The sequence below is a fragment of the Coccomyxa subellipsoidea genome (genome assembly GCF_000258705.1).
Source record: "Coccomyxa subellipsoidea C-169, whole genome shotgun sequence".
In the NCBI taxonomy this organism is placed as follows: Eukaryota; Viridiplantae; Chlorophyta; class Trebouxiophyceae; family Coccomyxaceae; genus Coccomyxa; species Coccomyxa subellipsoidea.
In genome coordinates, this window is record NW_005178039.1 from 2,270,752 (window position 1) to 2,283,288 (window position 12,537).

General features: G+C 55.7%; 4 protein-coding genes across 4 annotated transcripts; 3 read left to right on the forward strand and 1 right to left on the reverse strand.

The window, feature by feature from the left end:
• Window positions 1-171: 171 nt before the first annotated feature.
• COCSUDRAFT_61657 (hypothetical protein) lies at window positions 172-3,615 on the forward strand (the record flags this gene model as incomplete). The annotated part of the gene is made up of 10 exons (XM_005649927.1): window positions 172-685; window positions 790-890; window positions 1,049-1,198; window positions 1,361-1,431; window positions 1,705-1,861; window positions 1,992-2,078; window positions 2,192-2,266; window positions 2,432-2,659; window positions 2,944-3,096; window positions 3,406-3,615. The coding sequence occupies 10 exons, from the start codon at window positions 172-174 to the stop codon at window positions 3,613-3,615; spliced, it is 1,746 nt and encodes a 581-aa protein (XP_005649984.1).
• Window positions 3,616-4,012: 397 nt separating this feature from the next.
• Window positions 4,013-6,810, forward strand: COCSUDRAFT_13773 (kinesin-domain-containing protein; the record flags this gene model as incomplete). The annotated part of the gene is made up of 7 exons (XM_005649928.1): window positions 4,013-4,120; window positions 4,437-4,634; window positions 4,882-4,986; window positions 5,104-5,269; window positions 5,573-5,798; window positions 6,094-6,250; window positions 6,550-6,810. The coding sequence occupies 7 exons, from the start codon at window positions 4,013-4,015 to the stop codon at window positions 6,808-6,810; spliced, it is 1,221 nt and encodes a 406-aa protein (XP_005649985.1).
• Window positions 6,811-8,737: 1,927 nt separating this feature from the next.
• On the forward strand, window positions 8,738-10,407 carry COCSUDRAFT_83634 (hypothetical protein; the record flags this gene model as incomplete). The annotated part of the gene is made up of 4 exons (XM_005650114.1): window positions 8,738-8,901; window positions 9,212-9,378; window positions 9,672-9,937; window positions 10,234-10,407. 4 exons carry the CDS (start codon window positions 8,738-8,740, stop codon window positions 10,405-10,407), a joined length of 771 nt encoding a protein of 256 aa, XP_005650171.1.
• A 789-nt stretch (window positions 10,408-11,196) lies between these two features.
• Window positions 11,197-12,307, reverse strand: COCSUDRAFT_35801 (P-loop containing nucleoside triphosphate hydrolase protein; the record flags this gene model as incomplete). Its single annotated transcript, XM_005649929.1, has 4 exons — window positions 11,197-11,298; window positions 11,548-11,772; window positions 11,929-12,112; window positions 12,267-12,307. The coding sequence occupies 4 exons, from the start codon at window positions 12,305-12,307 to the stop codon at window positions 11,197-11,199; spliced, it is 552 nt and encodes a 183-aa protein (XP_005649986.1).
• Window positions 12,308-12,537: the final 230 nt, after the last annotated feature.

The following is a 12,537-nucleotide window of genomic DNA, read 5'->3' on the forward strand; positions in this document are numbered from 1 at the left end:
GTGAAGCAGGCGGCCAAGAAACAGCCAACGGACAGAGCCCAGGAAAGAATCGTAGCAGCCAACAAAGAGAACAGGAAAGACACAGGTGGGACCAGGCCAGTGCCAGGTTACTTAAAAGCGACGGTCAGCTCTCGGAAGAAGGTGGACGTGAAGGAAGACTGGAGCAACACGATGGAACAAGAATTGGCAGGCCTGCAAGGAGACTTCGCTGAGCTCAAGCGTGAGAGCTTCAGGGCCTCACTTGCAGGGCCTGGCAGCGAGCTAAAGGCTCCGAAACCCTTCCTGACCTCCACCTCCCCGTCAGGGTCCTCCATCATAGCTCGTCTGCAGGCCCTCAAAAGGGAAAGTGCACAGCTTCTTGAGAGCTCCTCCACCAGAGGTGCAACAGACCTGCCACCCAGCAGCGCCCCAGCCGCAGCGCAAGCATCCAATCCATCTCAAGGAAGGGTTCTACAGCCGATCACAAGAGAGAATGCCAGAAGCTCCACGGCAGCAGAGCGAAGCAGCTTCAGTGAGATTTGCTTCGAGGCAGCTGGGCAATGGGAGACTCCCAGCCTGGCACAGGCGGCGGAGGAGCTCTTCAGCGACTCCACCTTTGCAGAATTGTGCGAGCGCGGCCTCACTATGCAGCTGAAGCGCACCAAAGACGGCGCCACGGCCGAAACTCGCATTGCTGAGCTCGCAGGTGATCCTTGCAGCCATCAAAATTCCTTGCATCCCTGTCAGTGTTGGACTGTCAGTGTCAGTGTCAATTGAACAAAGGGGTTAATTTGTGCATCTGGAGCGCAGGTCTTGTGAAGCTTCTGAGAAGGTGCTTGACCCAGATGTCCACAAGGACACGCTCGTTTATAGAGACCTGCGTGAAGTTTGAGAAGGAAGCCAGGCAGCAGGTCAGGCCTGCTGCCCCTTTTCTCTCTCAACGTAACTTTGCTGGAACTGAAGGTGCCAGCTCGACCTTTTAGACATTGGCAGTGATCATCCAGGTGTCACCTGGTCGGCACACATGCATCAGAAAGTCAGCAGCTCTGCTCATGCCATGTGGGCGCAGGTGGAGTCGCTGGAGCTGGCGAGGGACTCTGCAGCAGCCAATCACAAGAGGGAGCTGGCAGCGGCGCAGCGGGATGCAGCGCAGGTGGCCGCTCAGCACAAGAGCGCCGCCGCTTCCTGGCACACCGACCTGGACACCTACAAGTCAGAGGTGCGCACAGCTGGAGCAGAAACTTTCTCATGATGTGAAGACGATACTCAAGCCCTGAGCTTCTCGACTCAAGACGTGGGTCCAGGACTATAAGATGTATGGGTCTTGTGAGAATATTGATGCATGGTTGCTGGAAGCGTGAGCTGATGGGGTGCCCTGCAGCTGAGCTGCCTGAAGCGGGAGCTGGAGCGCATGGAGAGCGAGCGGGACCGAGCCCGCGAGGAAGCCAGACTGTGCGCCCCAAACTGCCCCCTTTGCCCCTTCTTGCCACCACCGTGGTATCTTACATGATTTTGAGGCTCGTTAAATAGACTATGCCTCATCCAAACCCTCCTTCATCCAGCACATCTGATGCCTTTTGCTGGCGCCTTCTGGGTGTTGGACGCAGCCTCACGTATAGCCGACTGCCCCTCTTGATGCTTTGCCAGACTCTCAATCTAGTCTTGAACTTTGACGTGTTCCATCAATGTAGTCCCATCACTTTGACGTCTGTGCGCATGCGGCAGGGCTGTGGCGTCTCGATCGGAGCTGGAGAGCATGGCGCAGGGGGTCAAGCGCGAGACTGGGCAGCAGCTGAGGGAGCTGCAGGTCGACCACGGGGCCGCCATGCGCCAGCTGGCCGCCGTGCAGGAGGCCTCCGAGCGCGCACAGGCCCGGCTGCAGGTGCCCAGCCCCCTGACAGGCACTCCCACATCATTTTCCTGTCGTGGCTATATTTCATTCCTCTGGGCTTTGGTGACCAGGTCTTTTGCATTGCTGAGTTGCTCTCTGGACAGAGGTTATCCTTGTGCAGGCGGAGGTTGGCGCTGCCCAAGAAGCCAAGGAGGCGGCGGCAGCAAGGGCGGCAGCTGTCGAGGAACAGCTATCTTCAGTGCAGCAGGTGGGGAATTTACCACATTTTAGACGCATGTCCATTTGTCTATTTCCAGCCAGTTCTGAAAAGGTTTCTGCTTTGCTTTTGAATGTTTTGAGACTATTGCGAATGCATTGCAGAGGTTGGACCAGGCGGTGGAGGCACTGGAAGCCACCAGGAGCAAAGAGCAGGACCTAGTGGTCCATCACAAGCAGGTCAGCCTTCTCATAGCCGCAATATCTCAAATTCGCCCCCTATCCTCACTCATCTCCTTTTGGCACTGCACGAGAACTCCAAAGCACTCATCAAAGCAACCACCTTCGAGATCCAACCAACATGTACAATTACAGCTGTAATGACAGTCACCCTTGACTCTGCAGCTGTCCTCGGACTACTTGGCGCAGCTGGCCCGGTGCGAGGCGGCCGAGGCCGACTGCGCAGCACTCCGGCGGGACTGCGGCGCATCCCAGGAGCGCAGCGCAGCGCTGGCCGCGGAGTGCGACGCCCGCGCGGCCGCTCTTGAGGCCGCTTCGCAGCGCCTGCAGGAAGCGCACGCGGCCCAAGCCAGCTCCAGCCAGGCCTGGGAGTCTGAACGCGCCTCTCTGCAGGTGTGGTCCTGCCCCTGCTAAATTTTCATGCAACATTGCTGCACTGTAGTATGGGGAGCATCCAGTCTGCAGATTTATTAAATACAAAGAGTCACACCAACCTGTTGCACCTCATCAGTCAGAACTTATATAAGTGCAGGAAATTAATAAGTGCTCTTCTGGCATCGGAATCTACTTGGCTTCTGCAGCAAACTTTACCACCCCCTGGTGGCGGTCTACCCACTAGAGCAGCTGTGAGCAAAAAGGTGATTTATACCAAGAAAGCTGATGTGGCGTGTGGGCAGGGTGCGCGTGATGCGGCATTGGAGCGAGAGGCGCAGCTGGCGGCAGAGAAGGCGCAGCTCAAATCGGGGCTGGGCACCGCGCTTGAGCAGAAGGCTCTGGTGGAGAGCCAGCTGGCCGCCGCCCACTCGGAGCAGCACTCGCTCCGCTCTCAGGTCCGCCTTTTCCCTGTCGTCCCTACCACTCTTTAGCAGCTGGGTACCTGGGCAAGTCTGAGATCTGTACGCCAGCAATGCAACACTGTGGCATGCTGATAAACGGGCCGCACAAAACAGGCCCCGTATAATTGAGCCTTGATCTCTCCAAACCCTGCTCTGCAGGGGCGCTGTTGCAATTATCACTCTCAAATTTCTTGGAGGAATTCCTTATTGAAGACGCGCAAACTGCCAACTGTTGCCCCTTGCACACTTGCCAAGCGCCTGTCTTGGTAACAGTGCTTTGAGAACTCAGTCGTCTCTTTGCAGGTGGAGGCAGCGGAGGCGCGGGGCAAGCAGGGGCAGGCGGAGGCTCAGGCGGCAATGGCCGAGCTGGCAGAGGTTCGCTCGCAGGCTCAGGTGGAGGCGGCCGCCCACGAGGCGCTCATGCACGACGCCTCCCAGAAGGCCGCCCGCCTCGCGCGCCTGGAAGGCACGGCCCTGCAGCCCTGCACTCCTTGCACCACAATTCTTTACTAGTGTATCTGCGTGGCCTGGCAAAACATTGCGTGTTCAGCTCCGTTGATTAGGCTTCATAAGGAGCCCACATTTGCTGACATGTTGTGAAAGACGCCGGATTCAACCTCTTCCCAAACTTTCTAGAAGCCTGCAGGTGCACTTTGATGTAGCAAGTATAGCAGCCATCATGTGGAGGCTGCCTTTGTTCTGATGCAGTTCGGGGGAGAATCTCTGCACGGTAGGGAAGGAGGGCACCAGGGCGTATTGCTCACACCTTCCCCAAGCTGCCTCACTTTGACGTGGCAAGTCACTATAGCAGCATGACAGGGGGAAAATGAGATGGAGGGGTGGTTGTTGCGCAGGGGAGATGGAGGCGCTGCAGGACGCGATAGGGACGGGCAGCGTGGATCAGGCGGAGATGTTGGGCCGCCTAATCAGGCGCGTGGCCAACCTGGAGGCCGCCATCGCGGAGAGCACCGCCCAGCGCCGCGAGCTGCACAACCAGCTCGTGGAGCTGCGCGGCAACGTGAGCGCCCACACTCTTAATGACCGCAAGCTCACCACATGCTTCCCTTCACCCTCAATAAGAGCGTAGTGATTACTATACCGCACCTTGCAAATTGCCACCTGTGAAGTGGTTGCCGCATGGAAGGTGGAACAGCATGATGCAACAGCCACATGTGTCCTCGATGATATTTGGCAGCATTCTAAAAGGCAAAGTGCTGGCTGCAATGGTGTTGCTCCATGCCGGCCGGCCTGCATGCATTTGATTGCCTATGCAGGGGTGCAAGTATGCAATATGTTGCATCAAACAAGAAGCTCACGTTGCTGTGGTGGCGCAGATCCGGGTATTCAGCAGGGTGAAGCCGCACCCGGCGAGCGCGCTGACTCTGGGTGGCGACGGCGCGTCGGTGCGGCTGTTTGCGGAGGGCAAGGACCAGGGCTTTACCTTCGACCGCGTGTTTGGGCCGCAGAGCACCCAGGCCGAGGTCTTCCAGGAGGTCTCCGAGCTGGTGCAGAGTGCGCTCGACGGCTTCAAGGTGGGCCTGCTGTGAACTTTCTCTGGTCGTTGTTGCCGTGTCTGTGTGCGTACTGAAGCGTAACACCGATCACTTCTACTGCCAGATGTGCAGCGTGTTGAATCATGAAAGTCACTTCACATGCAAGGTGTGTGCTGCATTGAAGCATCACAGTGACTTCTAGTGCATGTTGTGTGTCGCATAGACGCATGATAGTTAAGTCTGCTCGGGCATAAGAACTAAGTCTGGCGGGTTGGCGGGTGTGCAGGTGTGCCTATTTAGCTATGGGCAAACAGGCGCCGGGAAGACCCACACGATGCAGGGCAGCAAAGGCCCCGACGCCCAGGGAATCATCCCGCGCGCAATACTGAAGGTGTTGTTCACGCGCCACCCCTGCTGTTACTGCACAAGCCAGAATTATGGACTATGCTAGTCAAAGACATGTGCTGTGCAACCAGACAATGTGAAAGGGTCCGTTTAATATGTGCAGATTTTGGACGAGGTGGAGCGGCTGAAGGAGCAGGGGTGGGTGTACGAGCTGGAGGCCAGCTTCATCGAGGTGTACAACGAGACCTTCAAGGACCTGCTGGCGGACGGCAAGGGCCGTGACGCCGGCAAGATCACCGACCAGAATGCGGTCAAGCACGGCGTCGCAGGTGCGCGCATGTACTCATCCGGCTGACAAGCCTCTGAAACTCTGCACCTGGCTGGCAGATGGCTGTGCAATGGGAGCCAAGAAGAGGAGTGCATTTCAGGTTGGCTGGTCGAAAACAACACAGGGGGACTGGCCCTAATGTGGCAATTGGTCGTATTGTCAATGCATGCAACATTTCACAGGCAGGGTCAGGTACCCGCGAAAGCATCCTCTGATGCCTGCATCTGCCATGCCTGTCCCCTTCTCGACTTCAGCAACATGATAATCCAGATGACAACCACTTGATACGTGCCTGTGGCTCCAGGCGGCCACACGCAGGTTGCAGGCGCGACAACTGTGCGCATCACAACCACTGACGCGGCGGCAGCTCTGGTGCGCAAGGCGGCGCAGGCGCGCGCGTGCGAGGCCACGGCCATGAACGCAGTGTCATCGCGCTCCCACTCCGTCTTCATGCTCAACATCACCGGCCGGCACGCCGCCTCGGCCACCACCCTCCGCGGCGCGCTCAACCTCGTGGACCTCGCTGGCAGGTGCGCATTTTTTATCAAACTTGCTTTTGAAAATGCGCTCAAGGCCTGCAGGAGCCAATAATGTTGGTATGTCTGTGCCAGATGCACACCACAGCCCAGGCAAAATCAAGGACGTGCCATGCCCTGCAAAGGAAGCTGCAATGTGGTAACATGAACATATTGAGCAGCGTGCTGGCCTCTTATTCGAGTCTGCCTAAGCAAAGGGTATCACACGTGATGCAATTGAGATCTTACTGCCGAAGAAATACCTGTCAGCAAAGGCGGGGGCTGACTGGTTGAGTTGGCTGGGGTGCAGCGAGCGTCTGAACCGGTCTCAGGCGGAGGGCCAGCGGCAGAAGGAGGCCTGCTCCATCAACAAGTCGCTGAGCAGCCTGGGCGACGTGTTTGCCGCGCTCGCCTCCAAGAGCGCCCACGTCCCCTACCGCAACTCCAAACTCACCCACCTCCTTCAGGTCGCCGCTCCTGCTTCGATTCTGCTGCACCAGCCAGCTCCCCACAAGCTGAGTTGCTTATTGAGATGCACTGCCTTTTGCTGTCATGTGCCTTCATGCAGAGCAGGCCGAGGTGGTCATTACGGTCCAGTGGCATACAGAATACGTACCTCAAAACTGCCCCATGCATTGCCCAAACGCTGGAAGTAATCAGCTCCTTGACCTAGTCCCAGTACGATGCGCCTGGGTGTGGTAAGTAAAATCTTGACAGAGCTGCGGCCGTGTGCACAATGTTTAGAAGTGGGCTGTGCCGAGCGCAGCCGTGCCTGGGCGGGAGCGGCAAGACGCTGATGTTTGTGAACGTCAACCCGGAGGCGCCCTCGCTGCAGGAGACGCTGTGCTCCCTTCGCTTTGCCGCCAAGGTCAACTCCTGCGAGACCGCTGCGCGCGGCGGAGCAAAGCGGCATGTCGAACGGGCCGGCTGCGAGGCGCCCTCTTCCTCTGCCGCCACTGCACAGGTGACGCTTCACAGCATCCCATCTCTCAGCAAACATGCCAGCCTTGCTGGACTGTATATGTAATGATCATGTCATAAAGAGCAAAGCTCTACGAGGAAGATGACTGAGGCAGGGAGCGAGATTGACAAACAAGGACTGTGCGGGTTATAGTGGAGAATGCTCGTTCCTGTGCTGCCTGGAAAATTGAAGCAGGTAGCGAAGGCTTCTCTGAATTTCCACCTCTGCCTGGAGCCTTGCCGTAATTTGAAGGGTGCTCAAAATGGAGAAGTTGCTGTGCAGGCTTCCAGAAGGCAGAGCTTGACAGGAACTCAGCCTGCCAAGCGGAAGGCGCCAGCGCCTCTTCTCGCGTCAGCGCGAAATCCTAGGGCCAGGCTCAATTGATGAAACGTTTCATGCATGGATGGCTGCTGCCTGCAGGCAGGAATGCTCCTGGTGCTGGTTCCCAGAATCGTTGAACTTGTAGAGTAATGTTGCCTGCACATACGTGCGTGCAACTGCATTGCAGGAATCCTGGTCGGTGTGTACCAGACTCACTTGGCTGGATGCTTTGGTTAAGATGCCATACTTTAAGGCCAAATTTGTGTGCCAATGGATCCGGTTTTCCTCAGTCACGGGGTTTTGCAATCTAACGAGCTTGCGATTGCAGTCCAATATTGGTTATCTGCACATGTACCGTTATTGCTAAATTAGTCGAACATACAGCTGCACTTGTCAAAGTGGTCATTCATGATTTCTTGAATCCTAGCATGATCAACATGATGGCCGCCATGGCCATGCGACAATCTAGCACGGCCCGAGCTCGAACCTAGGCATCATGATCATGCATGATGCTGCACGGCGGCCCGGCCGCCATGCCACACTGTACAATGTGGGCCATATATATATTGCCAATATGGCCCACATGCATGGTGCACTAGTACTGGTACTACCTGTAGTACAGTGTACCAGTGCACCACCCAGTTCAAGCTATAGCTTGTGACCTTTTTCAAGGAGTAACACGTTGCAATCGGAACAATTTGATGAAAGGCATTCCCTTCAGCAGTTTGGGCCAGTGGACCCGACAGGCCGAGCTGAACTTTTCCAGCTGTCCTTTACCCTTTCAAACCGATGCCATCCAAGGGAACTAAAGTGATTCGGATAAGCCGCAGGCCCTGAAACTAAAGGAAATTCATTCTTGCTCAAAAACTACTATTTGGTGCCGTGACGCTTGCAAACTTGCGAGATGTCTGAGGAGCAGCGGCATCCGTTGGAGCCCAAAGCAGTGGGCAAAGGTCTCGATGCGTACAGGCATAGTCCAAAAGATCCTCAGCATTATTTGGCTGGCAGCCAACATCCGTATGCGCCATTCGTAGGGAATGCATTGAAATGGGAGAGTGTCGTCTACGACGACGGAACAACGTGAGGCCCCTGCCACATACACACACATCCTAGGTTGTGAAGTCATGTAAATTGGTTGCAGATTGAGTCAAGCCTAGACGTCTCTTATGAATTGGTGATCATCTTATTTCTCAGCATCAGCCGGTTTGGTCTCGACATAGGGCCAGATTCTGATTTTATCTTGGTTCTACCTGATGCAGATACGAAGGCCTTACAAGAGAGGGCGTGCCTCATGGGAAGGGTGTCATGGTCTTCGGAAATGGTGTTGGTGCCGGTTTCCAAAGGGCAAAGCGAGGAGAGAAGTAAGACACCGTCTTAAAAAATGCGTTACTTCCACTCCCACGTGCATCCTTTCCTTGGGTCATAAACCGTGTGCATTCTGCAGGTATGAAGGAGAATTTGCCTTCGGCTTTGCTCACGGTCTTGGAATGCACACGGGAATGGATGGAGAGATTTATCGTGGCGAGTATCTGTTGGGCAAACGCCATGGGTGAGATCCCAAGCCTTTGAGCCCTACTCCAACAGAACCAGCAATAGCCAACACAGCCAGCAACAGCTTGACCTAAACATTTCTGAAGGGTGTCTGGGTTGCAGGTGTGGAGCGGTCGTGGACATGCAGCCATACTACAGGCAGCTTGCTAAGGGTGCAGATGCAGCGGAGGCCTGGGAGAGCACCATGCCGCAGGTGAAGGCCACCATGCAGCACGGCCTGTGGAGGAAGGACCTCATGGCCGGCTCCTCCGGCAGCTCCCGCTACTGCCCCCTGCCAGAAGTCCAGTGAGCATCTTCACCGTTCCTCTTCACCTGGCCCCAGCACTTGCAAGCTCAAGTGCTAGCAGCTGTAGGGCCTTGCCTCTGAACACTCTATCTACGAGCTGGGTTGGACAATGTCACTGTCTTTAATTGTGTCAGCGCGAATATCAGTCTTAATTCTCACTTTCCAGTGTATAAATGTCCCCCCTTGCCTCTGATAGCTGCATTGGAGTGCCTGGTAGCTGGATCGCTATGGGCCAATGCAGACTGCAAGCTCGGTCGTGGGAAATGCTGTGGGGAAGCTTAGGCTGAGTGATGTGTGTGTGTGGGTCAGGGGCACACTGCAGGAGGTTGAGGAGGTGCTGACGCGGTCGCGCATGTTCCAGTTCAAGCCGGACGGCGACGTGACGCTGATGGCGGTGCAGGACGCCAAGGGCATCCCCATCACCACCTTCCAGGACCCCCTCCACTACCCCCACCACACCAAATTCCTCGCCCCAGGTACCCTTCTTTGTTTTCTTTCATGGCACTTTGCCAACCTCTCTTATGTTATGCACCTGCTTGGCAACAATCTCCACAAGCACTGGGAGGTGCAAAGCCCTGTCATGAGAGCCCTGCACCTTGCAAGAAGGTCTGCAAGGATTGGCCTCGCTGTTGCGGTCCACTGCTTGCCTGATTTAGAAGTCTGCAAGTACGTTCACGTGAGTACTAGGTCATGCTGGCATCCTTGAGAGTCCAGCGGATGAAATGTGGTGTCTGCGTGCATGCACGATGGTGGGTGTGCTGCCACGCAGGGCCGCTGGGGCAGTGCCATCCAATCCCGGACGACCCAGTCGTGCGGGAGCAGATGCTGAAGCATGCGCGCAACTACGAGCGCATCTACCGCTCCTACAACCTACCCTTCCAGAGCCGGCCGGGCTCCGACATGGCCAAGGCCATCGAGGTGTTCAAGGCGCAGCTGGCGTCCTGGCAGAAGAAGCTCAAGCGTATCCAGGAGCTGGAGCAGCGCCGCCTGCGCCGCCTCGAGCGCCGCTCCGGCATCAAGCCCGACGCCAAGGAGGTGCGCGCTGCAACCGGCCCGCCTGCCCCACTGGCCATGTCTCAGTGCCTGAGAGGGCTCCCTGTCAGCGAATGCATTGTCAAAAATACCTTCTTGTATTAAGTGCTTTCATGTTTTAGCACCACGTCAAGGTGGCACCTGAGGGTCCAGTGGATGACATGTGCTGTTGGCCGGACCATTCTGAATATGCTTTTGCTTTATTCTTTGATGGGCTGCTAGAAAGGCATTTTTGAAAATCATTTAGCAGGAAAGTAGGGGGACCCAGAGCGTGAGGCTGTGGTGCTGTGCTGGCGCAGGAGGATGCTGGGCGCGGGCGGGGCCAGGGGCGGCCGCCGGTGCAGGCGGTCGAGGAGGATGACGACGACGGCGACTTTGACGACGATGACCTGATCGCATCCACCTCCGGCATGGAGGGCCCCACGAGCTTATCCCCACAGCAGACGGGCGCTGCCGGGAACAGGTGCCCCTGATTGAATGCTGTGATCAGATTGTACCATGGGCAGACTTTGGAGGTTCAGGGGCCTGGTGCTGCTGTGCATCAGGTCTCTTCTGATATGTTTAGCGGTGATGGAAGGTGGGATCTTTTTTCTCTGACATCATATGGTGCCCTGATCAGGGGCCTGATGCTGTTGTACTTTGTCGGTCATCAGTACTGAAAAGTTTTGGTGGTGAGTTGGGTGGCATGGCAGGTGGGGAGGTCTGCCACCGCCGACAGCGTTTGCCAGCGTGAGCCTGGGCATGCACAGAGCAGTGACGGGCTTTGGCGCTGTCATGGAGCACTTTGCGCAGCGCGCCCAGCGGAGGAGATGCCTGACCAGGCCGCGCCGCTAGGATCACCTGTGGAAGGCTTGCAGTCTGACTTTTGAATCTCTGACTTGTGTCGGATGGTCTACATCAAACAATGTCAGCCTTCAGGAAATGCAGATGCAAGCTTTTCCCTCCTACCCGTGCCCTCGTCTTGACAGTACATGTAATAGTTCTTTTCCGGTAGCTACTGATACATGTTCATTGCGAACGTCTTGGAACATACAGAGCAACAGGCAAATTCTCCAATTCCTCCCAGATCACAAGAAGTGCAATCCACATTTCCGGAGAAATACAGCTGCTAATGTCAACAGCATTGGACTCGATGAACCTGATAGCGAAAAATTATACAAGAGGACTCCTCTAGAGATCTGACAGACCTAGACATAGCGGACACAGCTGTAGAGTAACTGCGGGACAAACACTGTCCTGGCAGAAAGCACCCCCCTCAGAGCTCATGACTTGGCATGTTTTGTGAGCCAGTCCAGAGTGATGTCAATGTTGTTCTGGCTTTTGCAGGAGATGCTGTAGACGCACACTTCCCTCTCACGCAGAGCCTGCACCACAGTCAAAATTCACTTGATGATCAGAAACATATTGTAACTGTTATCTGTGCATCATGCAGATGCAGTAAGTGAAACAAACGACTGCAGATGAACTTCACTCATGTGCGGACCCATCGCTGGCTTAAAAGAGAGAGCGTAGCACTTTCATACACTGGACCCAAGTTCCTCCCTAGCTCTAGCATCATCCACATGACACATATGATGCAATTTGGAGCCTGCAGAGGCGCCAGAGAGACCCACCTTCAGGTCCAGGCGGTCGATGAGGTCTGTGGTGCTGAGCGCGCCGGGCATGTCGTTTTTGTTGCCAAGGACCAGCAGCGGGATTGCTGCCAGGCTGGGCTTGGACAGCAGCTCATGTAGCTCCACTCGCGCATTTTCCAGGGCATCGTGGTCAGCAGAGTCCACCACATACACCACCGCCTGCACTCCGCGGCAGTACCGCTCCCACATGCTTCGGAAACGCGGCTGCAGCGCAGACAGTCCAGCCGAATAAGGGCAGAGAGCATGGTCAAATGCCCCAGTAAAGCCGACCAGGATAGGACAGAGCAGGCACAGCCGACTCATGTACATGCAGTTCTGATATCGAAGAGACGATATGTAACCGACCGAGTGGGTTCTCACCTGGCCACCAAGGTCCCAGAGCTTGATGGTGACAGCACCCCTGGTGACCTTGCGCATGTTGAATCCAACCGTCGGGATCATGTCCTCGTGGAATGCTCCAGTGGCTATGACGTTAACCAGCGAAGTTTTTCCGGCGTTCTGAAGTCCGATCAGGGAGAGCTCCATTTCCTTCTTGAAGAAGAGGCTGCACCAACAAACACAATTGAGATCGCTAGATCATTGGCCTTGATCCTGCTTCCTCGTGCACTGTGACCTTAAAGTACATAACAATGCGGATTGATGGCATCTCAACCTTTGCTTTACAGGGCATAGGATGAGAACAACAACCCTGTGCTCACCTTCGAAGCCAGTCCAGGATTTTTTCCCACAGCGAGGCCATGCTGCCTGTCTGCTTTTGATCAACGAAGAATAGTCAACCGTGCCTAGTGTGATCCCGAAGCCAGGCGACCTTCTCAAACGCAGGAAATAGCAGAAACGATGAAGACTCTAGATTTTTCGTCCTGTAACGTAGGGCTCCTGGCTGAAGCTGTAAACTTCGCAGAGTGACTCTATGGTTCGATCGCTAGAAGTTATGCAGAGTGTGGCAATGGCATCCGCAGGAAAAAGCAG